At 41.4% G+C, this 26,567-nt stretch overlaps 4 protein-coding genes across 4 annotated transcripts; 3 read left to right on the forward strand and 1 right to left on the reverse strand.

Moving 5' to 3' along the window:
- Window positions 1-264: 264 nt before the first annotated feature.
- On the forward strand, window positions 265-1,254 carry LOC121623199 (heat shock protein beta-1-like). The gene is made up of 3 exons (XM_041960401.1): window positions 265-655; window positions 825-888; window positions 1,095-1,254. The coding sequence occupies exons 1-3, from the start codon at window positions 265-267 to the stop codon at window positions 1,252-1,254; spliced, it is 615 nt and encodes a 204-aa protein (XP_041816335.1).
- Window positions 1,255-5,860: 4,606 nt separating this feature from the next.
- Window positions 5,861-11,096, forward strand: taok3b (TAO kinase 3b). The gene is made up of 7 exons (XM_041959829.1): window positions 5,861-6,061; window positions 6,217-6,345; window positions 6,466-6,669; window positions 7,495-7,734; window positions 8,315-8,527; window positions 8,793-8,975; window positions 10,491-11,096. Exons 1-7 carry the CDS (start codon window positions 5,876-5,878, stop codon window positions 10,650-10,652), a joined length of 1,317 nt encoding a protein of 438 aa, XP_041815763.1. The 5' UTR covers window positions 5,861-5,875; the 3' UTR covers window positions 10,653-11,096.
- Window positions 11,097-15,062: 3,966 nt separating this feature from the next.
- Window positions 15,063-16,697, forward strand: m17 (IL-6 subfamily cytokine M17). The gene is made up of 3 exons (XM_041960769.1): window positions 15,063-15,138; window positions 15,635-15,783; window positions 15,926-16,697. Exons 1-3 carry the CDS (start codon window positions 15,084-15,086, stop codon window positions 16,391-16,393), a joined length of 672 nt encoding a protein of 223 aa, XP_041816703.1. The 5' UTR covers window positions 15,063-15,083; the 3' UTR covers window positions 16,394-16,697.
- Window positions 16,698-19,167: 2,470 nt separating this feature from the next.
- tescb (tescalcin b) lies at window positions 19,168-22,299 on the reverse strand. The gene is made up of 8 exons (XM_041960335.1): window positions 22,045-22,299; window positions 21,255-21,324; window positions 20,950-21,030; window positions 20,709-20,848; window positions 20,553-20,614; window positions 20,100-20,207; window positions 19,966-20,013; window positions 19,168-19,755 (listed from the first exon to the last, which is right to left on the reverse strand). The coding sequence occupies exons 1-8, from the start codon at window positions 22,106-22,108 to the stop codon at window positions 19,678-19,680; spliced, it is 651 nt and encodes a 216-aa protein (XP_041816269.1). The 5' UTR covers window positions 22,109-22,299; the 3' UTR covers window positions 19,168-19,677.
- Window positions 22,300-26,567: the final 4,268 nt, after the last annotated feature.

Here is a 26,567-nt window from a genome sequence, read left to right on the forward strand (position 1 = left end):
CCAAGTCATTCTCACCCCTTAGATCACACTTAATGCTGGACAAGTGTTAAAATGAATCAGCTGGGTATATAAAGTGTGTGAGTGGAGCATTACGGTTGCACCAGCAGCCTTTTCCTCAGACCTCCTGCTCACTTTCTGTTCAGGATAAAAATACAGCTGCCCTGTTGTTTAGTGCTCAGGCCATCAACCTAGACGTGTTTGTCAGGGTGGACCTACAGGCTTTGCACTGTCATTCCCCTTCATTCTGAGCTTATTTTCTTGGATATGGGTGAACGAAATAAAATATTATCCCGTCCCATTTTCCGCCGAGATGTCAGCTGGGATCCTTTCCCGAACTGGACACAGCCGAGCCGCATCTTTGCGCAGGATTTTGGCCTCCCTCCCTTCCTGGAGCCTAGTGATCTGGACTGGATAGACTGGGCGAAGAGGAGACTGGGTTCTTTCTCCTGGCCTGGGTACACACAAACTCCCCTCCTGCCTCCATTCAGCGGTCAGCACCCTGCGACGTTGAACCAAAAGGGTTCGAGACAGCTGGCAAGTGGGGTGTCAGAGATCCGAACAGGGCAAGACAGCTGGAAGATTAACCTGGACGTCAATCACTTCTCGCCTGAGGAAATTACAATCACAACCAAGGAGGGATATTTACAAATATCAGGTATACTGCACATCCTTCTCTGACTGTGTCACAAGCTATTTGTAAGATATGAACCAAATTAGGACAAAACTTAAATGAAAGCACTGTAACAAGCTGTAAATGTACTACAGACCTTTAGCTAATCAATGCGTGCTTCATCATTCTTATTATTTCTGCTTTTCCTCACAAGGAAATCATGAAGAAAGGCAGGATGAGCATGGACTGGTGTCGAGATGCTTCACCCGGAAATACAAGTAAGTTGCATCAGTAAACAAATGGTAAAACTTCCAGAATAAGTCAACATAAAGAGAGATGATGAAGCATCTTGCAGCAAGAACAGGATTTGGTAACAGGTCCAGAATGTTATCAAGTCAAAAAATGCTGTTAGGTCTATTCAGCTGTACAAGATGGTTGTTTTGGTGCGTTAGTTGCTGACAAACTTCCTCCTCGTTTCATTAAGGCTGCCACAGGGGGTGGACTTGCAGCACATCAGCTCTTCGCTGTCCTGTGATGGAGTTCTGTCCATAGAAGCCCCCGCCCCTGGGACATCTGTCAGCGGCCCAGTCAATGAGATCGTCATACCTGTTCAGATCAGACAGACGCAGGACTGTGAAAAGTGAAACCAGTAGCGCAGGATTAGAAACTCTGCCCAGATGTAGCCCAAGTTATGTGTAGCAGCCTTCACTAGCCTGTTCTTTACTGTAACAACAAGTTTGTTTTTCCTGCTATAAGATACTGTCTAATACTGCTTAATGCATTGCCACAAGTACAGCACCGTGCCAGTTCTCATATAAGGATAAGCATGACTTTGTATACCAATGACATGCAATATGTTTTTATGCACTTCTATTTGTCATCATTACATAAAAGAAATCCCTGCATGTTAGCAGCTGTATCTGTGACCTTGCAAGGGATTGTGGAGATTATGGCAGACAATACTGGCCGAGAATGGACAGTGCACTAGTTTTAATTGTCCTGGATAGTAACTGACTGTCTACATATAAACAGTTTATTTACTGTAAGACAAAAAGATGTAGTGCTTCTGTGTAACAGGGCAATATAATAGAAAAACATTTCATTTAGCTGAATTGTATTTTGCTTTTGAGGAAGAGAAACAGTGTAAAAGCTGTAGCATAGATTCATTTTGTGTCCTTGTACTGCAAGTTGTACACTAATGTGCTGAATAATCAGCCTGATGAAGCCGTCCTGAAATCATAAAATCTGCCACAAATGTATTAAACAGTGTTTGCCGTATAAATGAAAAATAATTCAATTTTCTCCTTTAGTGTCTTTCGTTACTGATGTGTTTGTTGGCAGATTAGAGGATTATTAGAAACCACCAATCTGTACTGATTAATCACCCATTGCTCTATTTCTCTATTTTTGTTGCACATGTTTGCTCCACAAGCTGACTTCCTGTTTAGTGTAATATTTGGACATTATTTCATGCTTGAGAGACAGTTTTGCCAAAAGCATTTAAGTTGATTTTATTTATGCATATAGACCGCCATTAAACAGTTTCCCTCAAGGACCTTGACACAGGGCAGCCTACCTAGATCTCCTTAATTAGCTGTTAGAACTAATTGCACTGAATTAATTTTCTAAAAGGTTTGCTACAAACACATTTTCTCAAACATTATATATTTCACCAACTCACTGTGGTCAAATGTGGTCTTCTTACAAGACATGTAATGCCAAAGCAAATGTACAGCAGCATAAAGATGGATGACATGAGGGTGTTTGGCAACTGGGAAATCACACATTAATGTCACAGCAGCTTCATCTCTACACAGTAAAGGCTTGAAAGGGTCAAGAGGAAAAGTCAGGTACTAAGATGATCTGATGAAGGCCACTCGAAAGCCAACAGTGACATCTAGTGTCTGAACTGCGTGTCACATGCTAACCTAACCAACTATTTGTACAGTATGTCAACACACGGATTGATGCATTGTTAAAAACAGAGAAGGTATGGTGAAAAAAGAGAGGATACCCATGCAAATAGGATTAAACTAGTGATTGCTTTCTTGGTTTGGTTTCTTGATTATCTAACCAGTGGTTCGCTGTGACATGCAAATACCGAAGGAATCACTTATGAGCAATTTGATGAAGTACAGAATAGCAAATTAAGTGTTAAAAGAGCACAAAAGTGGCAGTACACTCATTTTTTCCTGTATTTAGAAAAGGAAAATAGTAGTAGACGGAAGTTAGATAATGCTCTCGAAGCAAAGAACCTAAAAGTGTTCATCTCTGACCAAAGATTGATGCATATTCAAACACAAACTATGTTGGGTTTTTTTTTAGGTGTATTGTCTTATGGAAGATTCAAGCCAGTAGGGTGGGAAAAGGGTGGGAAAATTTGGACTAATTTGGGATTAAAGAAAAACATTTTTTTCCTTTACTTTTTTCTTTCATTCATTTTTTTTTGTTCTTCCTGAAACTCACAATGGAATCTTCAGTTTAGATAAAAAAGAGAGTCCAATATCCTGAAATCATTCCAGACAATACAGTTAGCTTTGGCCAATAGACTATCAACATGCATTAACACATCCAGCAAAGTCACACTGCTGCAGGCCCATCACCATAGAAGTTAATTTATAGAACCTACAAATACCCTTTCATCCTTCCTCGTCTAACCTCACCGTGGTCAACAGGGGAAAAAACTACATTAACAATTTAAATTTAATCACTGGACCTCTAAGGCCTCAGGTCAAAAAGTGGGAAGTATAGCAGTTAGACCTACAGCAGCACAAACTAGTGAGAGAATATTTCTGAAGAAAATGTTAGCATATGCCTCCTGCCTGGGCAAAATCACTCTCATTAAGGTTGTACTGAGGTGTTGCTGTAGGCAGTTGGCAGCAGACTGCTAGGTGGTTGCTGTGTGGGCCCTAGAGCGTTGCTGGATATAATTCCTGTGTTTGGATGAGTCGCTACATACACCGGCGCTAGATCGTGGCTACGGGAATGCTGTGATGTTTGGGATGTCTGGCGGGGCTGTCCAGGCATTTCCAGGTAGCTGGCTAGCTGACTGCCAAGGCTGTGCTAGGTGGTTGTTAAGTGGCTGCTAAGGCGTAGGCCCACATTGTGTTTGCAGCAGTCTCAGCAGCAGTAGCACTGAAAACGATGCATTTTATGCATCGAGATACATTCAGCACCACGGACAGAGCCAGCTTGTTTGTGTCTGTCGCCCCCCAGTGGCCATGTGACAAATAATTCTCGTATCGTTATATATATCAAAACACAAGCCTTATCACAAAAAAAGACACTGAGAAAAAAAATGTCAACATTATGTTGATATGGGCATTATATTGCCATTTTTCTCTCAAGAAAAAAAAATGAAGCAATTTTATTCTTGAATATGATGTTATTGTTTGATTTCAAAAGCATTCAATTTGGTTAAAATGTAAAATATCAATACTTATTTTTAGCAAATACTGATGAACACGAATTAACACAGTCTGCATAAATGGACATTTTTCTTATCATATTAGTTAATTTCAACAGTGATAGTTATCATTTGTCTTGTGATAGAGTCTGATGTTAAGTAACTTCAGGCTCGGTGAGATGTGCCTGTAGTAATGCGGTGTCTCTTTAAAGGAAGGGGGAGTGTAGAAGAGGGACAGAGGAAAGAGATGAATAGAAGGCACCAGAACCACCTACCATGACCAAGTGCGCTGTAAATGTAGGACAGAAATTCGAGTGGAATACAAACGGATCATCAAGCGACATATTCGAGGGAAAACCATGTTTGGATGTGCCTTATCTGATCCAATTTTTTTCAAATATGCCACCTCATGCGATCATTGGAACACAGGAAAAGTGCTTTTCCTCCCAAACATTTCTTGCATTTTGAAACGGAAAAGGAGAGTGGCAGTGAAATACATCCCTGTGCTATCTTTCGATTATCAATGGTAGGCATTGCATAATTCACCCTTATCCACCGGAGCCGTTTGGTTCCTCCTCTTTGGGAAGAGGGGGACGCCAGAAAAAACCGACTACATCCAGCGGCTGCCTTCACGGTGGTGCCTGCAATTGTTTGGCAATGCCCTTTTCTCTCTTAGGAAGAACTTGCAGACAGTAGCGGGGGAACAAGCGGGGGAAGGATGCATTTAAAGCTGGATGTGTGCTGCATTCAGGGAGATTCGGCAATAATAGCAGCTCGAGCAGAAACAGCGAGTGCGGCGGGCCTGGGAAGCACCCAGCCCCACTATCTCCTCCTTTTCCTCCCCCCCTGCAGGACCATGCTTGCGTGAGGGATGAGGCTGTGCACAGGGACACCAGGCCAGAGCTGCGGCCTACTTCTCACAAGAGCCGGTCTCTCGACTGCAAGACCTGTGAACACATTGCCACCATCAAATCAGCATCTTTGGTACGCAGCTCCCTCTCTCCTCCGTTTGCATAGAAAATACCTGTGTGTGCGTGCGTGCGTGAGTGTGTGTGAGTGCGCCCGCGCGCGTCTGTTAGTGTATGTGTGCGTGCATGCGCGCGCGGCGGGGGGTGAGGAGGGGAGGGAAGGGGTGTCTGTGTTCTCAGCTGTACATCTGTAGTCATGGCAACCAGATCCTGTTAATGGATGTCATTTTTTCCATCCTCAGCTTCACTCTCTGCCTCTTGCTTTTATGTGTGTGCATTGCATTTATATGTATTCCCTATAAATCTCTGCCTGATGTCTGTTACCAATGAGGTTTCGTTTTTGTCAGATTGTAAATGGTTGTGCATTCCCACGTCTCCTCTCGTTTCTTTAACAGCCGTCTTTCAGATTGGTCTTGAGCTGAACAGAGGCGTCATATGAATGTTAGTTATTCATCAGAAATGGTGCTGAAGAGGTTGGCTGATTAATTCACGTTATGTGATCAAGAGTTGATTCTAATCAAGAGTGTGAATGGGATTAAACAGCAGAGCCTCTGTGCGGTGATGAACTTCCCCTCTTTTGTGTGACACTGATGCTGAAAGGCATTGCCATAAAGGATTGTCAGACTTCTATTATTCATCAGCTCCTGTTAAGTTCTTGGGTTGCTGTGCATGTGTAGTAATCTACAAGCTGATTGCTTTTCGGTTTGCAGAATTGTGGCGCGTTTTTAGGCCACAGCTTGTGATTTACCAGCTGTCTTTTTTCTGCCTCCACCATGGCAGTTGTGTCTCTCCGCCTGCTCCGTTTCTTTTACTTCCTGCTTCCTGTGTTCCCCCGTCTAGGTCATCAGGTAGATCCAGGAGCATGAGCAGGACTTTGAGCTGCGGGAGCAGATGTCTGGGTATAAGCGCATGCGGCGGCAGCACCAGAAGCAGCTGATCGCCCTGGAGAACAGGCTAAAGGCCGAGATGGATGAGCATAGGCTCCGGCTGCAGAAGGAATTAGAGACACACGCGAACAACACTTACATTGAGCTGGAAAGACTGGCCAAACGCCACGCTGCTCAAACAGACAAAGAGGTACAGCCTCGACAGCAGGTGTTATTTATGAATGAGATGGAAACTACTGAGTGGCTCAATTCACTTCAAGCCAAACTTGTGTCTGCGCCGGCACTTTTGACAGTTAGGAGATCAATGAGAGGTGATAATTTGAATATTTTAACGTCTCTTCACAGATGAAGTCAGTCGCAGCTGAAGAGAGGAGGATCCAGCAACAGATTGTCGCTCAGCAAAAGAAAGAGCTGACTACTTTCTTAGAGAATCAGAAAAAGGAGTACCGACTTTGCAAAGACAAGATCAAAGAAGTAAATATCATGAACAAATACAAGTTTAGGATCTCGTACATCGTACCTGTTCAGTGTGGAACACACTCAGATAATACTCACTCTGTTCTGTTGTGTTAATGGCTTTTATCTGTGCTGCAGGAGATGAGCGAGGACCCTTGCACACCCAAGGAGGAGAAGCAGGAGCGTCTGTCCAGGCACAAAGAAACAATACAGCGCTCTCAGGCTGAGGAGGAAGCTCACCTGCTGGCCCAGCAGAGGCTGGTCTACGACCGGAGCTGCAGGGCCCTCAAACGCCGAAGTCTGGTCAGGAGGCACGAGTTCGAACAGGAGCAACTGAGAGAGGTGATTTCCTGACTTTACACAACATAACGTGTAATCAGACCATGCAGAAAAGCTCAAAATTGGACATCACATTTGAATATATGTTGTCAGTGATGACCAGAGGCCACAGAAAATGTTGTTCCTGTATGGATGATTTTGTTAAGTTAAAATAGTTGTTTTTATTCAGTCCACATTTTTTTTGATATGAAACAGAAACATTGGCAACCTGGAAGCGATAAATTTCAATTTTGGTTGAAACATGGTTGCCCTCAGTGCAGCCCACGCTATACTGAACAAAACAGCTCATTTCTAGAAACATTTTCAGTCTTATTTTCACTTCAATCACATCGATTTGAATTGAATGATGGGTCAGTCGTCGGGCAAATGCAGAATTCAGCATTTTAACTCAGTGTTTTACAGCAGGAGAGTCACCTCACCTATAAACAGAAACATATATGTATATATCATAAAAAAATGAATACATTTTTAGGAAATCTAACATTTTCTCACAGGTAAAAAGAAAGGTAAAACGAGCAGAGGCACTAATTTACATGCTAAGTTTGACAATTTCTCTTGTTTAGGCTGTCATTTACTAATTTGATCTGATTGACTGAACACCTTGGATTAACAATTTCAACATCAACATATAAAAAATACACTAAATTTATGAAATATGTCAGCAAAAAGAAATGTGATGTTACAAATAACTCATATGGCACCAGTCAAGATGATTCATGTTTGTGTCCACAAAGTGAATCAACCAGCCTCAACCTCACAAAAAGGTGGAAAGCCGAATTTGTGCTTATTGTGATTAAATATTGCATTTCATCAAACTTATTGCCACAGGAGCTGAACAAAAAGAGGACCCAGAAGGAGATGGAGCATGCCCTGATGATCCGGCAGGACGAGTCCACCCAGGACATGGAGCGCAGGCAGCTGCAGATGCTGCAGAAGCTGCGTATCGAGCTCATGCGGCTGCAGCACCAGACGGAGCTCGAAAACCAGGAGGAGTACAATGGCCGGCGGCAGAGGGAGCTACACAGGAAACACACTCTGGAGCAGCGGCAGCAGCCCAGAAACCTCAAGGTGCCCGGAACTTTCTCTTTCCCTCTGTGTGGTTATTTAGTAAGTCCATAAATTTCGTTTCAAGAGCTTTTAAAAGTGTGTTTATCCAAAGAGACATGAAATATTTCATGGTAGGAGGATCACATGATGGGTTTAATATGAAAGCTCTGCAGGTGCATCTGTACCATGGATTCTTCTTCTAAAGTGCCCATCAGAAATCTGAAAAAGCGATAATGTTGCAATGAAAACAGCTTATTCCGAAACATTTCTGTGATATCTTTCACTAATTTTACTTTTTCTCCTCCCTTTATCTATCGACAGGGTTTTTTTTCTTAGTTTTAGCCGCAATGGAGAGAAGTGAAAGCTCACTTCTTGTATGCAAACTGAAATGTCTCTCTACACTGGTAGCCTGAGAAGGTGAAATTAAATGATGATGACTGATCAATCTTAATTAATCATATTAAGAGAGATACTGCAAGAGAGTCATATTACTGTTTACTATTTAATTTTATTTATTGTTCTGTCAAAATTAACCAGAAACACAAACACTTGGTGACCGTTTTGGTACCCTAACATTTCTTTCTCTTTTAACCCTCTGCAGACACTGGAGATGCAGATCAAGAAACAGTTCCAGGACACTTGCAAGGTGCAGAACAAGCAGTACAAAGCTCTTAGGAACCATCAGCTGGAGGTCTCTCCCAAAGGTGACCATAAGACCATCCTGAAGAGCCTGAAAGAGGAGCAGACACGCAAGCTAGCCATACTGGCGGAGCAGTATGAGCAGAGCATCAACGAGATGATGGCTTCACAAGCGGTACGAGGATCCTGAAGCCTTCTTCACCTCTATGCTGTTTAATTATCTGCACAACACATTTGCTTTTCACATCAAACTAATGGTAACAGTCTCAACTTCATGCGCATCAACTTTTTCCAACTTCATCACATGTTTACATTTGTAGAGCGCCGCTGAATGCCACACTTGCTCTGTAGATCTTTTGGCCTGCAGTGTGATAAATGAGGCCCAGCCTATGCTCGTTGCTAATGTGTTTGTAACTACCTCTGTCTCGCCGGGTCTCTAGATGCGATTAGACGCGGAGCAGGAAACCGAGTGCCAAGCTCTGAAGCAGCAGCTGAAGCAGGAGATGGAGCTCCTGGACGCCTACCAGAGAAAAACCAAGTCGCAGATGGAGACCCAACACGAGCGAGAGCAGCAGAAACTTGAGCAGAAGGTCTCCATACGCAGAGCGCACCTTGAACAGAAGGTAGGTTTAAGATCGCAGCCTTTAAATAAATGCAGCAGGATGCCGTACTATTTAATAAACTGACCTCAGGATAGGTAGGCAGATAGATAAATATCCAGAGAGGCAGCTTATATGTTGACAACACTGTTACAGCAGCAGTTTTGTTGGGAGATTTCACAATGAAATGCTCCGTTAGTGGCCCCTAGAGGTTGAAATGCTCAGTACACCCACATGCATGTACAAAAGTGGTGTGGGGAAGACTTCGGGTTTAGCTCCCCCTGGCCTGGATATTAGTCCCTGGACATGCGTGTTTGCAGTTCATCTACCATAGTTAGGGATGGAGGTAGTTAGGGGTGAACCTCCACGTGTCACACCGACATCCAGCTGGTAAAACACATCAGTGGCAGGTGAACAGAAGCAGCTGTGGTCTGACTGTGGAGCTCTGCAGGCTGCTTCAGGTCAACAGTAGAGTTAGTGAAAAGGACTGCAGTGCACCAGGAGGTGGGCTAGAGGAAGAGCCATTTAAACAATTAAAGGCCGCTTCAAGGTTGACGTTTGTGATTTTGTCGTGAAATGTGGTACATACACATGTTTCCTCATGTTTCCTCGGGATCACGAGGCCATCTCAGGTCAAAATTTTTAAGTACGGCTGTGCTAATTAGCAAGCATTATCATATTAACATGGTAAACTAAGATGTTGATCGTGGCAAATGTTTTACCTTCTAAACTTCAGCATGTTTACAGTCACTGTGAGCACTATTAGCATGCTTATGTTAGCATTTAGCTCAAAGCACCGCTGTACCTAGTACAGCCTAGGCCGTTATAGACTCATAGTCTTGTTTTTCTTTCCCTCTGACCTTGTTAAAACCCAATATGTCAAAAGCACTGAAGTAGTAACCCTTTGCCAGTAACCTTGCCACAAACTGGGCTTGCACAAAAATGACCACAGAGCATTGGTATTACAGCAAATAGGGAAGTATGTCATCTATTAATGGGTTATGCATGAACAGATATATTCCTTTATTTTCCTTTAAGGCTTAATTGATCATTAAAGTAGATGCAGAATAATTTTATATCAACTAGTTGTTTCAGCTTTAGAGGTGGTGCTGGAAGTAAGGAGAGCCACCACTGACAATAAGATTGTTATTATTATTACATGATTATATTGTCATATTATACTATATTACATCATTACAGTATTTATCCATGTATCCATGGTAACACCACTGATACCTGCTGATTGGTACACTGACTAATGTTGCACTGCACTCTGTCGCCTTGGGTTTACTGCACTTTACTGTCCGGTCCGCTATATAATGTATTGTTCATTGTTGTTCTGTGCTGCTATGCTGCACTATAGTATGTATTATATTGCATGTGTTTTGCACCAGGACGGAGTCACCAGCGTATAAGCTTTTCATTGGGCCGTTTGATCCTCACAAATATCTCTATGTGTCTGCATCGTTAGCAGGGCGAAACACAAGCTTGCATTCAGTTTCCCCGTTAAACAACCACCATCACGTTTTTCGATTGCAGATCGAGGAGGAGCTGGCCGCACTGCAGAAGGAGCGTACCGAAAGGATAAAGCACTTGCTGGAACGTCAGGACAGAGAAATTAACACTTTTGACACAGAAAGTAGAAGCCTCGGCTTCGGAAGCCTGGGATCTCTGGACTTCCCCAAAGAAGACAACAGATGAAAGTGGATTTATCTTTCGAGGACAACATATCCGTGCCCTTTTCACGTCAACTCGGCCGCTCGTCACGTCCACGGTGACAAAGCTGGATAACTTTCTCTACTGCTTTTCTTCTCTCTTAGATATTGCATCTTTGACTCGAGGTGTTAACGTGCAATGAGAACTTCTTTTGTGAAACTTGAAGGGGGAAAGTGAAACAAAAGAATCTACAACAACATGTCAATAAAAATCCAACCTAGTCAGTGTAACTCAAAACTTGTGTGTTGAAAAATAACAGACTCTCTCCTCCATGCCATTTCCTCCTTTTGGTATGAATTGAATAAATCAGGAAATTTTAGTAAAATTGGCACTTTGATATGTTTAAGTAGAAACCCATCATGTTCGTATGATGCCTAATGTGTGTGTTACATGGAGGGACATTGTGGAATGTGAGCTGCGGACTCCCCCGTGGTGTTAAGCTGCTTTGTCTTTTTTTTTAATCAGTTTATTTTATTTTGTTCTATTTATTTTATGCTCTGAATGTGAATATTACTGTATGGGGTCACTGGATAAAGTCAGAGTTTATTCATTTAATTATTATTTTTTTTGGTCATACTTCCATATTGTGCTTATGCATACAGTATACTGTGGTCCCTCACTTTTCTAGGCGACAGTTCTTACCTTTTCTTTTACTTGATATGTAGGATCAATTGGCATTAGCTTGATCAACCCGTTTTATCTTATCACAACTCAAGATCCCACTTGGTAAAACTGCTTATTATTGCATGCACTTTAAGGACAAATTCAGGTTGTGAAGTGAAGCATGAATCTGTCAGAGATTTTAGCTGTTTGTAAATAAAAGCATTTTTTGTTTGTTTGTTTTAAGCCTATGGATACTGGACATAAGCGCCATATTTGATATGATACTTTCACAAATGCCTTTCTTTAAGTTGTGCCTGAAGCAGATTTCAGTTCCGTGTTTGTTATATCTATATTTTATTTACTGAGGCCGGCACCATTTTGTTTTGGTTTCATCTAAACTTGTGAATCATTTAATGTTCACTAATCAAAGTTCTTGTAAAGGAAAATGGTGAGAATCGTGCTGTATAACTTTTGATATGAATATTTGTACATGAGAATATAGCTAGAACATACAGAGACACTGGTCTATTACTGATAACAGAGCTTAACGATAAAGTTTTTGCTTCGTTTCTGTTTTATAATATAGAGATATGGTCATACAATAACTGAATATATTGCTAAGTCAAATCACTAGACTCTCAGATTGTATAAATGCTGGTGAATGGAACCACAGACTTCTTATGATATCAGTACGATGATCGTTTATGGATCAACGGTTCTACAAAAGCAAACACAACATGTGGGTCCAGATTGCATTTGAGTAATTAGTGTCTAATGATCAGATTTACACATTTTTTGCCATGTTCATTATGGTCATTGAACAGGTTGCACAATGTTTCCATTTATACTGAATGGAAAGATAATTGTTTGGTGCTTAATTTCTAATACCACCTTTAGCCTTGTAGTGTTTTTGTCTTGGAGAGACGATTGATTTTTACAAAATGTAAACGTGAAGCATTTTGAAACCCCTCTGAGTCAAAACACTACTAAGTTTTTCAAACACTCATGACATATTTAGAGTACCCCATGCAGTGAAACCCTCTAAAAATGAAGTATATGTATGAAAAAATAAATACTATTTTATCACGGGTCGATTTTTGAAACATTGTTTAATGTGGTGGTCTTGAATGCAACCCTGTTATGTTTGGCAGGTGTTTCTTTACCTGTGTTTTTCTTTTGCTTTTCATTTCAGAGCCACAGCTTGTATCAGTGTTCGGTCATATTCCTCACAGGGCTGAAAGGTGGAAGACGTCCCCTAAAGTATTTTAAACAGAGGAATATAATGACATTCAATTTCTGATGGCAATAGAACTTAAATGCTCCTGTTTTACACCTAAATTCTGAATTTGTTATGTTTGACCACAGTGTGTTCTGAAGTTGAATGGCTCCTCTAGGTTTTTCAGCCTTTTACATTTTCACAAACTTTCTGAAATTTGATGAAAACGTTTCTCATATGCAGTGAGGCCTTTTGTCTGGTCACATATAACTGAAGCCTTGCGGACAAATGGTTCCATACAAAAGTGCTATTGGGGTGCTTGAATAAGGTTTGCCTGAGAGCTTCAGAACAGTTATGAACTTACAATTTGTGTGAATTTTAAGTTACTAGAAATATGTATTTAGTTAGATTAAAGGGGACTTTCCTAAACAACCTTATTCACCATTTCCTGTGCAGTTCAAAGACAAAATAAAAGAGATTCTGTTGGAAAAAAAAAACAAAAGGAGTCTCAATTGACACCCTGCATCTTTTGATAGTGCATTTCTTATTGTTTGTGGTTGAATTTCCTTGTAATGCTCTCTTATGTGGTCTGGGACTTCTCTCTTTTGCTTTTCTTCGGTGTCATATGACCGCTGTGACCCACATTGTAACAAATGCTGCTCATTATGATTTACTGTAAAGCTACAAACATACATGCAGGTCAAAGATAATGTGAAAACCAGAGCCTAGAAAGTGGAACAGGAGGTGAGAGGGAAGTTGCTCTGCAGAGTGTTTTCTAGGCTTCCTTACTTTACAGGGTAAACTTGCCTGATTTAGGTGTTGATTTGGGACTTTTTTTGGCATGCCGGTACTGTATATACTGGCAGGAATCAGACTGTAGTTTCCTTGAATCGTCGATGTCTGCGGCACCATCTGCAGCAGTGGCCCTCCTCACCGCAACCCCTCTATTATCCCCTGGAGCAACTGGAAAGCCCCGAGGACGGCAGAAAAGTGGTTAAGCTTTACCTGAAGTAGTGCTGACATTATTGTGGTGCGTCGAGTTCCCCCATTTCTCAAGTAGTCAGTGGTTTGACAGCAATGCGGCATCTAGTGTGGATGCTTGAAACCAAGACGTGATCACCGTTAAAAAGAAACAACAAAAAAAACAATGTCAGCTCTCAGCGAGCTCTTTCAGTTTCAGTGCCAAGTTAACCTGTTGCTCGCACACAGAACAAAATGCGATGTGATCTGTTTGTGCTGCCCTAAACACGTCACAGGGTGTCTCCAAGTGACCATCACTCCTCAGCAGTCAGCGGTGACGCTGATGAGATTAGACAAGACGTGAAAAACCCAGCCTTTGTTATTTGCGTGGCACACAGTAAACAAATCACAGGAGGATGCATCACCATCGTCATTTGTCATAATGAAATCACCCTCTGACAATGCGAGCAGAGACTTAAACTTGTGGATTATGACACTGACATATTGCCTAGTTCAGCTCGGCAGACCCTCCCCTTTACGCACTTGTAAAAGTTTCTGATTGAGAAATGCATTTCCTGTGACCTTGCCAGCTTCCTGTGCAAATGCCCGCATGAAAATATTGTTGCAGAAAAGACACACATGGACTGAGGAGCAGCTGCGACAGTTATACCGACAAAATTCAGCAGAAATGTTTACTGAAATTAAGAGACGGTGGCTAAAACAGTTAGTGTGAAAAGTCAGTCTTCTCAGGGATTGTTTTTATCACACCTCTCATAGATTTCCCGGTTCTTGTCTGGTAGAAACGACCTCTCCCTGCCACACATGGCAGTTTTTAAGAATTTTGCTTGTATTTTCTCTGGAGTCACCTTTGACTTTGCTGATTATATTCAGGTAAACTTTATAAGTTAAGCATTGTGGCATGTGTGGTGTTGTTGTTGAATTATCCAAGTCATATTTAAGTCAATGGAAGAACCACAAAACCCCTTTCTGCTATGAGATTGCTACAGTGTGGCACGCTTTCACTTCAATTTAAGGAACTTTACATGCCACTCGAGGCACATTTGCTCTCACTGTATGTAGAAGGTGCATAAGAAAGATCGTCACTGTGCTTGCTTGTGCACTGTGGTGAGCTCACTTTTACTTTTTCACACCCACAAAGTTCTGACCTTCTCACCCGTGCTCTCTAGGCGGCGATAAAAAAGCATGACAGGGAACCATGTCAAAGGGTACGCTGACCTCAGTCCTTCAATTATTTCCAAGAACGTCAGACCCTGTTTTCTAAATTCAGCAGGTTAATCCTCCTCAAGCGGTTTAAATACATCAGATTTGTGTAAAGATTCATGAGCACAAATTAAAAGGAAGTGCTATTAAAAACACTTTGTGCTACCAGTGGTCAGACGTGTAATAATAATTAGACAACGTCCCACATGCTCTGTGAGAAGGCATGTCGGGACATGAAAGAAAAAAAAATGCACATCTGAAAAAAAAAAGGAGGAAATTCTGGGAAATTTGGTTGCCTCACAAAGTGCACGTCATTTCCTCCTGTGACAAATGTGTGGTTTCTGTCTTTTAAAAAAGTTTGAAAGGAGTGTGATTATGACAAGTCTGCGCAATTTGCCTGTGATACCGAGTGGAGAATGAATGGTCATGTAAAGAGTATGCATTTTCAACAGTTTATGGAACCAGCAGCAAGTAAGTTTCATCCCATACTTCTCTTTGAAAACACGAGAAATGATTAAACATAACTGCATCTCTTCTTGCTTCTCTATTGTGCATGCTGTTGTGGTTATTTTCGGTGCCTTTTAGCTGCTTATAGCTGCCTGAAACTGAGGTTTCAGATTCAATTTAACCGCTTCACAGCTTTTTTGAACTCAGTCTTGCTTTTCATTCAGCATCAGTGAAGTAAATGAGTTTTTAAACTGCTTTTTATGAGAATCTGACCAATATTTGAAGAGGCTGAGAATGTTTGTTGCCACCTTCACATACTATAACTACAGTGTTTGATTTTATACCATGTCTGAATTGATCATACAACAGACTTTTGGTGTTCTTTTGTCGCTTGCTGAGTGTTTGTGAGGTGAAGAATCTATTTTTATCCCTCCTGCCCTCCACTTGTGGCTTTAAAATGAAGTTCCCCTCGCCGCTGGGATGTAGGATAACCTAAACTGACCAGTTCCTTTCTCCTCAGCATTACTCTCTCTCCTGCTGGTTATGGCTGTTGATTCAACGAGAACTGTGGCGGCAAGCAGAAACCAGCAGTGTGGGAATTCTCTGCAACAGACCGTGAAGCTGACCAGACTCGTACAGAAGGAATCTGTCGACCTAATCAAAACATATGTGAGTGCAGACATAAAACTGCTGTATCTTATTTTGCTGTGTTAAACCCAGCGCTCCACCTTTAAACACAATATGCTGACTATCACTTTTTAAGACGTGTGGCTTCATTCATTCATCTTTCATTCTTTCTTTATCTTTGCAGAAAGCCTCTCAAGGAGAAATGGCAGAGCTCTTCTGCAAGGTGTCACTTAACGACGTCCCGGACCCCAACATCTCCGGCCTGGAGCCCTCGGAGAGGATAGCGAGCATCTCCACGCATCTCCAAGCCTTCTTCCCGCATTTCAAGCGGGTGTACGAGCAGCAGACGGACTTGCAGTCGCCCACGAGCCCGCTGCTGGCTGAGCTCGCCACCGTCAGCGCTCGAAGCAAGAGCCTGGCCGCTCTCATAAACAGCTTTTATCAGAGCCTCTTCCCAAACCTGCCTGTACCGGAGCCAGCAGGGGGGCCGACAACACTACCTCCACCCCAGAACGTCTTCCAGCAGAAGGTCTACGGCTGCGTGGTCCTGAAGACCTACAAGGAGCTGCTGTCAAACGTTTCCAGAGAACTGAGGACTCTAAAAAACAAAGTGTGCAGACGGAGGATGCAAATAAACACACTCTTCTTCTGAGGATGACCTAAGGCTGGCCTTAGACAGTCTGCTTTCAACAACACTTATACTCACTGGGTTGTTAAAGACTTGAAAAGATAAGTGAGTATGAAGGTGGCTGGTACATCGGTGTAATGAAGCCTATTTATGGTATTTAATATTTATTTTCTTGCGTGTTTCTGATGAGAGGAGTGCTGTTATAAGATCAAGAGTGTAAAGGTTTCTCTGTATATTTAATTTGTCTAATATGTTATGTAAGGTTCTCTTTTGCTGATATAAACTTATTTGCTGTATATGGAATTATTAAAGATACTTTGCAGCTGTACCTTTTTAGCACTCTTTTTTTTGCATCAATTTCAGCAACATGGAAGTGTTTGGGGAAAAAAGCAGTCACGCATTTCATGATTCTTCTTATTTGCGCGATCAAATTCGAGTTTTAATCTGTTTCTACACTTTCAACAAAGATTTTGGGGGGGTTTGACAAGTGTAAAAACTATAAAAATAGCATAATCCGTCCTCAAAGCATCATGTGCTGAGTTCTGCACAGAATCAGTCCATCAGGAGGGGTTAAAAGAAAATCAGGAAGCTGCTGAGACGCTGACTGTGTGATATCAGCTCAGAATGACGCATGTGTTCAACACAAGGCTGCATCAGATAGGAAAGATTTCATGAAACTGGCGGGCTGTCTGGCCAGTCACAAGGTGTGGGTGTGTGTGGGTCAGATAACTGTATGTGTGGCTCGCACACTTGCATCCTCATATAGATGGGGATGCGAGTGTGTGAAAGGTGGGCCGGGTAAAACTGGAGAGAAGTTAGAATTCAGCAGAAAACCCTTCTTTAAAATAGATTAATAACAGACACTGCATGCAAGCCTGTCATCCATATGCAGCAAAGAAATATAACAAAGATACAAATATGTTTGCTAGAATTAAGTAATGCTTAACTAAACTTTCCTCAGATCACAAGCTCTCAGGAAACTGGAAGTAGATGGGGGATTCACTCTAGGTCATGAATCAAGTTCCCTGTTATAACTCTGTTTTATTTAAAGCACAAACACACAGGGTACCTCAGGGCAACAGTCGCTGTTCAGTCTACATTATTCACTAATTTTCACTACCCATTTAATGCTTTTCAAGACCCCGGAGAGCTATGAAATCTTAGCAAATACAGTATTTGTGAAAATGCACTTTGGACACAAGTCCTCGCTGCAGAATGCTCTCTAATCCACCTGACCTGCATTTTTTATTCTTGTGGAGGAAATCTAGACAACCTGCAAAGCTTCAACACCAACTGAGGGAAGAACATGCAAACCCCAACAGAACTTGGCAGGGCTGGAGATTTAACCCAGGGCCTGTTGTAGTTTCTGTAACCACCGATGCATCTGTCATCAATCTACAGCACATCTTGTGTCGACTTCTGCACAACTGCAGTATGAGTTTGGGTCCATTTTGCTACAACACCACAACAAGATAATAAAGGTGCTAGATGTTGAAGGTCCAACGTACAAGATTTAGGGGGATCTATTGGCAGAAATGGAATATAATAGCCATTTTAATTAGTGTGTAATAATATGAAAATAAGAATTGTTGTGTTTTTGTTACCATAGAATCAGCTCTTTATATCTACACAGGGGGCCAGTCCTCTTCCACAGAGTCCGCCATGTTGCACTGCCATGTTACTAAAGTAGCCCAGAACAGACAAACCAAACACTTGCTCTAGAGAGAACTTTTGATAAGTTTCGCGGCCACTGCAGTTCTCCTATATGCTTGGAAAGGGAAAGGTGAGACAAGGGGTATTCGGGAGGTTGCAATCTGCAACCTCACTGCAAGATGTCACTAAATTCTACCTCATGGTCATTTCAGGGATTACCAAAGTTACAACCTGCTGTCATATGATGGATCCTGCTGCACATTTGGAGCTACATTTCTCTACATAACCGATGGAACATGACCAATAATCGACATACACGAAAGTAAAGTAAGGACAACTTTGCAAGGTAAAAGCCAAAATGACACAATGTCATAGACTGTAAAGGTGACAGAGCTAATCACTCAACCATGCATCATGTTGAAAAGCACTGCATTTTTCAATATCTACCTGCTTTAGAGGTTACACAGGATTATTTTCCATAAATCAGGTGGCTCAGCATCATTTAACGTTATTTACATGATTTGACCTGTAGAGGGCAGTATACACCCATGACTGAGTACACTGATGTAAGGAGTCAAGGTGAATCAGAAGTGCTGGTGGGTATCTTTGACAGGTTTGCAAATTAGCCTTTCTGTTGCCAGTGAAAGTCGAGTGAGTTGGCAGGAAACATGAGGAGAAAGCCCGGGACGGTTGTGGTTATTGCATATGGTATACACTGTAACCACTCCACCAACAGGATGCTTCTGACTTCCTTTTACTAAACTTTTGACCACCAACCATGATGGTCTGTCAAGATATTATGGTATGTTGAAGGCTAAGGCTGCAGCTAAGAGAGAATTCAACTGTTCATAAGACAGTGTGCACTGATAATCTGTGTCCATATTCCCCAACAAACCTTGTGTTTTGACCTCTGCATATTGTTAAGGAGAACTTATATACTAGGACTAATTATCACATGTGTGTTTTAAAAAAGAATATCAAGGTCTTTCTAAAAAATTTGACTGAAATCAGTTTATATTGTGACTTATCTTGCCTGCTCTCCTTAAACCAGCGCTCATCAGATACTGCCTTTAAGCATTTAATCTTGCATGACAGCACTCCCGTTTCCTTTTTATCAGAAACACACACCGCGAACTGCAGTCAGAACCGTTCCATGGGGTCTTTTATTGTGCAAATGTAGTGTGCAGAGCATGCGCCAAGTGTCACACTTGTAACATGGATAAAAGGCATTTCAAACTATTGCATTTCTATTGTTAGACACATCTAGATATATTTAAAGACAAACGTCATGTCCCTGATTACTGAGTTATTGATTTATGGCATTAACAGTTTTAAAAGGTTCTTTAAGCATCCATATTTGCATGCACACAGTCATACTGTCTGCTACTTCAGACATGGATATTTTATTATTATTATTATTATTGCTTTGTTGAACCTCTAACAGGCTGATTGTTATTTGACTGATTTTCTCATATTATTGCTTACAGTCAAGAAACTACTCCTAATGCAGCTGCAGTATGCATATATTATTTGAATTTGCATAGTTATTCAAACATGAGTAAGGCATATATTCAATGCAAGCGACAAACTGGTGTTAGAGTGAAACCATGACTGTGCGTCCTCCTGGAGTCACTGCACAGTTCAGAGTACCAACCTCACTTGCATAAGGTTGTTGTGTCCATCTTCAGAAAGCGGATGTTCATTCTTGACTCAATTTCAAAGCCATTCAGCAACTAAAGAAAAGAATTTTAGATTATTTAAAATGTATTTTGCTGAAAATGTCACCTTGAAAGTGTTTCGATTGACTTTTTATTTGAGATTTTGCAAAACTAACCTCCTACTATTTCATTCAATATGATCCATATTAACCGTAGTCACATATTTAAATGAAGTGGTTTTAGGAAACATAGATGCATATTATAGTGGGTATTCTGCGTACTTACCTTCAGGAAATGCTCAAATGTGATTCCCTCATAGAATTCATCCGGTTCCTGCAGGTGAAAGAGTGAAGTTAACGGTGTGCAGATACATAGAACAGTGAATCCTACTATATGTTATCTTTACACAGTTTACACACCATGTGGCCCATTGAAATACTGGCCACCTCCAACATGGCTGCATCAGCAATGCTTTTGGCTGTGTCCTTCCCCAGTGCCCCGCTGAGCGACAACAGCTCCTCCACCACCTGGACAGACGTGACACGTTTCAATAAAATAATATTACTGCAGTCACTGCAAGACTTAAACTCCTGATCCCAGAAGGCTGGAGGACAAGAAATGCCTCCTCTCCTCCGTCATTAGACAGCTGACTCTCAGAGATCTCCAATCACTTTCAAAACTCAGCTGAGAACGATCAAATGATGCCGACAAAAACAGGCAGATGAGAGTAAAACCCATGTGCTGAACTCATGGTGACACATGACGATTTCTGCAGAGATTTTTATGATCTTCACTGGTTATATGACGACTAAACTTCATTTAAAAGGTTTAAAACTGCTTTTTTTAATCCACATAAGTGAGAGGAGGCTTACATGTCTGTACTCCTCCAGGGTGATCGTCCCATCGTTGTCTGTGTCGTGCATGTTGAATAAAACTGCGGAGAAAAACACAACTATCAGTGTAAGAGCGGCGCGTCAGCCGCATGTCATGTCGAGCATGTGCTCATGTGATTTGTGTTCAAGGCGCACATCTCAGTTTCTCCCTCCTGAGGCTCTCACGCTGCTCCTCCGTCATGTGCAGCGACGGGGGCCTGAAATGGGACATGACCACCAGGAACTCCTCGAAGCCGATCTCCTCCACTGTACCGTCGCCATTCTTACAGAAGTTTCTGCAGAAATATACAGACAGAGCAAAGTCTGACATTTTATCTGCCTCAAGAGCAGGTCACAAGGGTAAAAGATGGTAAGTTCAGGCTACTGTCAACTGTACCTTCTGTCAAAGAAGGCCTCTATGATCTGCGAACGGATGGGATTGCATGCTAGATCTGGAATTTTGTTGAAGTGATCTCTCCTAAGGGTGGAAAAAGCATTTCAAGGAGCGGCACACAGTGTCACACAATGCATAATTGCAAGTTGGCAGCTGTATAAACCAACATAAAGCCTGTTCGGCAGGTTTCTGGTTCTAAAGAAAGTTGGTGTGAAAGAAAAGTAACTTGCTTAAAAAAAACAATTCACACAATAACAAAAACGAAACCTGAAGAATTCACACCGCACCGTACTGAAAATCTAACTTACCGCAGAGTTTCTTCATTGTGGCTCAACTGCTTGAATCTTTTGTGCAGGACTCCGATCTGCTCAAATGAAACTGAGAACAGAGAGAAGGGCTGAAGTTCATTCTTGTGCGTGCACGAATGCCCGAAACGCCTCCAAAACCAGCAAGACACAAAGAAGACATGTAAAACTCTTCACACCAATCACACCTTTGACATTTGCACAAAAAGTGAGTGAGGTGTTTGCTGAGAATCAGACAGACAGCTCTTTATTCCTCTGCAGGTTGTGCTTGAGGCTTTCAAGGCAGCAGATTTGGATATTCACATTTCATGCAAAACACTTGTTGTGTGTGTGTCACCCTGCAACCAACACCTCTTTCATAACAAGCTGCAGGTGAATTACAGCAGCTACAGTGGCGACTAGAAAAAGGCAGGTAAATTGTTCTGTCAGTGCTTTCAATACGGCATCTGATCTATTATTAACAGCAGCTCCTTCTGTAAACTGGGTACAGTTACACATCCATTAACTTGCAGTGTAAATTATTCATCACTGCTGCACCGAACATACCAGTTTTCCTTTTACACAGAGATGTTGTAATAATATACTAAAGGCAAATATTGATCATCTCTTTGTTTGTGTTGGGCATGACGTTAAAATGGCAGGATTTCCCCTTTAAGATAAGACTGGCTTAAAATTAGACTGAACTAAAATCATATTTCCGGTGCAGCGCGCTCATGTTTTCACACCTCCGACATGTCTCCAAAAACAAAAACAAACAAAAAAACACAATAATAAAAAAAAGATGACTACTCACAGCCGGTCTTCTCCGCCAGATCAACGTACTCTGGTTGACCAGGTGAAGACTGTAGTGCACCCATACCTCAAGGAAAGCTCCTCCCTAAGCAGTCCAGGTTTTGACGCAGGACAGATCAGAAATGAGGCGAAACAGCTGGGATCGGAAGGGATCTCAGGCGATCACGTTTCAGGATCGTCCATCTCCACCTTTTTGTGTGACAGACCCCCCTCTTCTCCCTGCGCCGTCGCCAGGCAGGTCTCAGCCTACTTCCGCAACTACCGTCCCGATGACGACACGCATTTAGGCACAACAGGCTGCAGTCTGAATTATTGATCCAGACTTTCATTTATTCATGTGGTCAGTGCGTTGACTGAGAGCTGTTTGCTTACAGCTCAGGTCCAGACAGTGGAAGATAAATAAAGTAGCAGTAACACACCGTGAAAATTCTCCACTGGGAGTCAAAGTACTGCATTCAAAATGCTGAGTAAAAGTATGAAAGAGTTATCAGGAAAATGCACTTACAGTATGAGAAGTAAAGGAATTCATTCTGCAGAAACATCGTCCCTGTCAGATGTGATGTTGTAGGATTAATACTGCATTAATGTGTCTGTGTGTGTTGCATTTTGCTGCTGCAGGTGTTTAAGGTTAAGGCTAATTTTATCTACTTTATGTACTGTTTAATGTGCAGCAATGCATTGTATTCTATAAGAACCACAAATCTCTAAAGAGCTCAGAAAAAACAGCCTGTTTTCAGCTTTGTGATGAAGCTTTTTTCAGCTAATCCAAGAGGGTTTTTACACAGTTTATCTTAAGATGTAGGAGAATTGTTCTCAACCCACTAAAAAAAACAGAAAAAAATGAACTAAAATCAGGAGATTGTCACCCAGCAGGAAGGGTATCTGTACAGCTACCATGTCAAATAAATATAGTGGAGTAAAAAATACATGATTTGCTTCTGAGATGTTGTGGAGGAGAAGAATAAAGTCACATAAGATGGAAATACTCCATATTGTTCACTAAGGTTTGACGCGCCATGAATAATAAACTGCCTGATTTACTGCTTTAACCTGTTTACACTGACAGTTCCACAGGTGGACCAACCTGTTTCAATTCATGTTTTTTTCAAGGCCTCCAAAATAAACAAGCATGTTAAGTTGAACCACTGGATAATAGAAAATGATGTACATGACATGCACAATATTTCTATAAACACAGAATCATGATATTCAGATAAACAGTTTGAGAATATGAAAAAAATCTCACCTCCAGATGTAACATTTGTCCCAGAGGAAGTAAAAGCACTGCAACTGCTGATCTTCAGCAGCAGGTGGAGTTTGCCACTTGTTGAGCAAATGCAGATGTTCAAACTTAATTCACTTTTTTGACAAGTACTTCAAGTACTCCACGTTGGCCTCTCTCTTCACAGGTCCTTAATATGAAGAAAAGCTCTCGATGCACCTTGAGGTGTCGACTGCTGTGTGCTGCTGCAGGAGTAGGTCAAATGTCGTGTTGTTGTGGATCCACTAGCAGACCCAGGTGGCTCACTGGACTGACTTAACACTTAACACAGAAAGAAGTGTGACTGTAATTATTAAAGAACTACAGCCTCAGGTGGGACATTGCTGCTGCACTGGTTTAAACTGTGAGGAGTTTTGCACTTGAATGAGGAACAGAAATGAGCTGCAAAGTTTTTCTCTTGTCAAAAAAAAAGCAAAATGCAGAATGAAAATCAACATCAATTATTTTATCCAAAAAATGCCACACTGGCGCATTCCAAATTTATTCTATTTCTTGAATGTATTTTGTGTTGCAGCTTCTGCAGAACTATGGGATGTTTGAAACGTTTAAATGATCGCAGCTTGACGACTGCTGTGCTGCCTCTGATTTCCAAGCTTTGACTGCATGTACAGTCAGTGAAGCAACAAAAGTGAAACAAGTTGCATGGCAAATGTTAGTGAAAAAAAAAACTATGCAGTCCTGACTCACACCACACGGTGGTAGCATTTTGTCATCTATAAAACACCAGTTTGTGACTGGAGAGAAATGTCATGATCTCGGTTTGTTTGGTTTTCATCAGAGCTGGGCTAATAATACATCTGGTGTGTGTGCGTGTGTGTGTGTGTGCACTAAAGTGTTATTTTACCCAGTGTTTATTCTCAGTCGCTTGAGAGTATCTGTATTGTGTTATTCTCTCTACATGAATTGAGTTAGGGTATTAAACGTGTGGTACTCATTGTCAGTATTCTATCAACAGATCATGTACCATCAGACACTGTGCAGGTCTTTATTAAACTGTAATTAGCTGATCCCAACCTGTCCTGTTTCCCAGCTGTTCCCAAAGCTGTTGAGCCCCAGCGTCTGTAGCTGTTGTCCTCCAGTTATGAGCAATGGCTGTCTCAGCTAATGGTGGATCAACAGGCGGTGTAAGGACAAGCGAAAGAGAGCTGGATAGCTTGAAAGAAAAACACACTTGTACCGCTTGGCGTTTAATGCTTAGTCTCCTTTTGACTGTGTGTTTTTTTTAAATTCTTTTAATTCCTTTATTCCTTTATTTGTTGATTTTATTCGTCTGTGTTAAGCGCCTTGTGCTCCTTTTTGGATGTCGGGAGACGCTATAGAAATAAAGTTTGATTGATGGATTGATTGATCATCTTAACCTGCTTCTTTATCCCTCTCTCTGCTGGACAAGTTCTTCTATACATTGACAGTGATACTAAATGGAGACCACCTCTCTGTGTATTCATCTGGACCCCTTTCTCCAGGCTGGTTTCACAAATGGGCCAAAAACAACTGAAGCTACATTTCTCTTAAAGTCAGATGTATGTGTGTTATATAATTCCTGTCTCTGTATAGACAGTCTGTCAGCATATCTGAACGCTCCATTATAATCACTAATACGGGTGCAGTAATAGAATGGTGTGAGCAGTGGGACGGTTAATTTTGCCCCCCCCTCAAGACATAATCATCTGCACCAATATTATGTAACTCTGATAAAATGCAAACTGTGTCAAAACATTAGTCTTTCCACTTTGTCTAGATTAGGTTGTTAGGAGGCCCCGGGGATCTTTCTTGTTCTTGGGTCCTTACCCTCCCCCACCTGTGGTGTAACTGAGTACATTTACTCAAGTTTTGCACTGATGTACAAAATTCAACGTACTTGACTTTACTGAAGTATTTCCATTTTATGTTACTTTGTACTTGTACTTCACTTGATTTGTGTGACAGCTTTAGTTACTATAGTAACTGGATTGTTTTTTTACACATATTTCCAGCAGTAAAAACTGTGATTGTGTAGGCCTGCTGTGAATTTGTTTAAACGAATGAAACTAAACTGTAACGCAGCAATAGTGCTGTAGTTGAAAACATAGTAATAACCTTCAAAATTACAGTACAATGTGGTATTAGTACATTTACTTTGGTAAGGGATCTGAATTCTTCTTCCTCCACTGTCGTCCACACACTCTCATACCTGGGGACCAGAAACCAGTCATTACTGCCATGCTGGAACAGTACTTGGCCCCATGAGTTCTGTGTGCCATTCAGCAAACTGATTCAACTTTGCTTTATGTAAGAATATGCAACACATGAGCACAATATGAACTCAAATAAAGTACAAAACTTCAACACAGGGACTCAAGATTAGGATAATACTGAAATTGCCTCAGTTGATATTGTACTTTGGTGTCCAAGTTCCTACACAGATTTGAAATGCATCAAACTATATATATGCATAGTTCAATTTATAGGGCTTTTAGGGGCCGCTAAGGGACTGGGACCCCAGGACAGTTGCTCACTTTCCCAAGCCGGTAATCCAGCCTTGCAATGATCAGAATCGGCTTTACTGGACAAGTATGTGTGCACATACATACAAGGAATTTGACTCTGATTTAAATATTGCATAGGAAAAAAGATGTACAGCTCAACAAAGACAAAAAGACAAAAAAAAAGACTGAACAATAAGTTAAGTAGCCCAAAAATACAAAATAAAGAATAAACAGTATATACAAAGAGTGACGAGGCAATAAACAGTATACCCAATGAAACTGGCTCAGCCACAAATACTGTAACTATAGTAGATCATATCTTTAAAACTCAAGAGATGATATTCTTTATAGTCCCTGCCAATGAAATATATATACTGTAGACTGAGTGTTGGTTGGTTTTGTCAACACTGTGCCATTTAAACTGGAACAGCCTGTCCAACTGACGCCAATGAAACGCAATGAAGCTGAAAAACAGCTTTAAAAGGTTTATTCGTACATGAGCCACAGACCTGCGACATCAGAGCACGCATAACATTTCATTTATTTTTCCTGTGGAATTTATGCATCTCGTGTTGCACAATCAATCTGCTCTGAAAAAAAACCCACAATACATTTTCTTTTCTTTATCACACTCTGCCCTTGAAATGCTCTTTCTCGTGAAATTGTCTCACCTGCCGCGTGTTGTGTGCGCGACCATTACAGAGCACGCTACGTTTGATGGCTTGAAATTGATTTGAATAAAGACTCAGAGAGAGGGGGAGAGAATGAGGGGGGTGT

The sequence above is a fragment of the Chelmon rostratus genome, chromosome 19 (assembly GCF_017976325.1).
Source record: "Chelmon rostratus isolate fCheRos1 chromosome 19, fCheRos1.pri, whole genome shotgun sequence".
NCBI lineage: Eukaryota > Metazoa > Chordata > Actinopteri > Chaetodontiformes > Chaetodontidae > Chelmon > Chelmon rostratus.

Coding starts and splice junctions, on each gene's coding strand:
- LOC121623199 (XM_041960401.1), top strand. CDS start 265: ATGGGTGAACGAAATAAAATATTATCCCGTCCCATTTTCCGCCGAGAT. Junction 656..824: donor GGGATATTTACAAATATCAG/GTATACTGCACA, acceptor TTTCCTCACAAG/GAAATCATGAAGAAAGGCAG. Junction 889..1,094: donor TGCTTCACCCGGAAATACAA/GTAAGTTGCATC, acceptor CGTTTCATTAAG/GCTGCCACAGGGGGTGGACT.
- taok3b (XM_041959829.1), top strand. CDS start 5,876: ATGTCTGGGTATAAGCGCATGCGGCGGCAGCACCAGAAGCAGCTGATC. Junction 6,346..6,465: donor GCAAAGACAAGATCAAAGAA/GTAAATATCATG, acceptor TCTGTGCTGCAG/GAGATGAGCGAGGACCCTTG. Junction 7,735..8,314: donor AGCAGCCCAGAAACCTCAAG/GTGCCCGGAACT, acceptor AACCCTCTGCAG/ACACTGGAGATGCAGATCAA.
- m17 (XM_041960769.1), top strand. CDS start 15,084: ATGAATGGTCATGTAAAGAGTATGCATTTTCAACAGTTTATGGAACCA. Junction 15,139..15,634: donor GTTTATGGAACCAGCAGCAA/GTAAGTTTCATC, acceptor CTTTCTCCTCAG/CATTACTCTCTCTCCTGCTG. Junction 15,784..15,925: donor TCGACCTAATCAAAACATAT/GTGAGTGCAGAC, acceptor TTATCTTTGCAG/AAAGCCTCTCAAGGAGAAAT.
- tescb (XM_041960335.1), bottom strand. CDS start 22,108: ATGGGTGCACTACAGTCTTCACCTGGTCAACCAGAGTACGTTGATCTG. Junction 20,849..20,949: donor GAGGCCTTCTTTGACAGAAG/GTACAGTTGACA, acceptor ATATTTCTGCAG/AAACTTCTGTAAGAATGGCG. Junction 20,615..20,708: donor CAGGAGGGAGAAACTGAGAT/GTGCGCCTTGAA, acceptor TTTTCTCCGCAG/TTTTATTCAACATGCACGAC.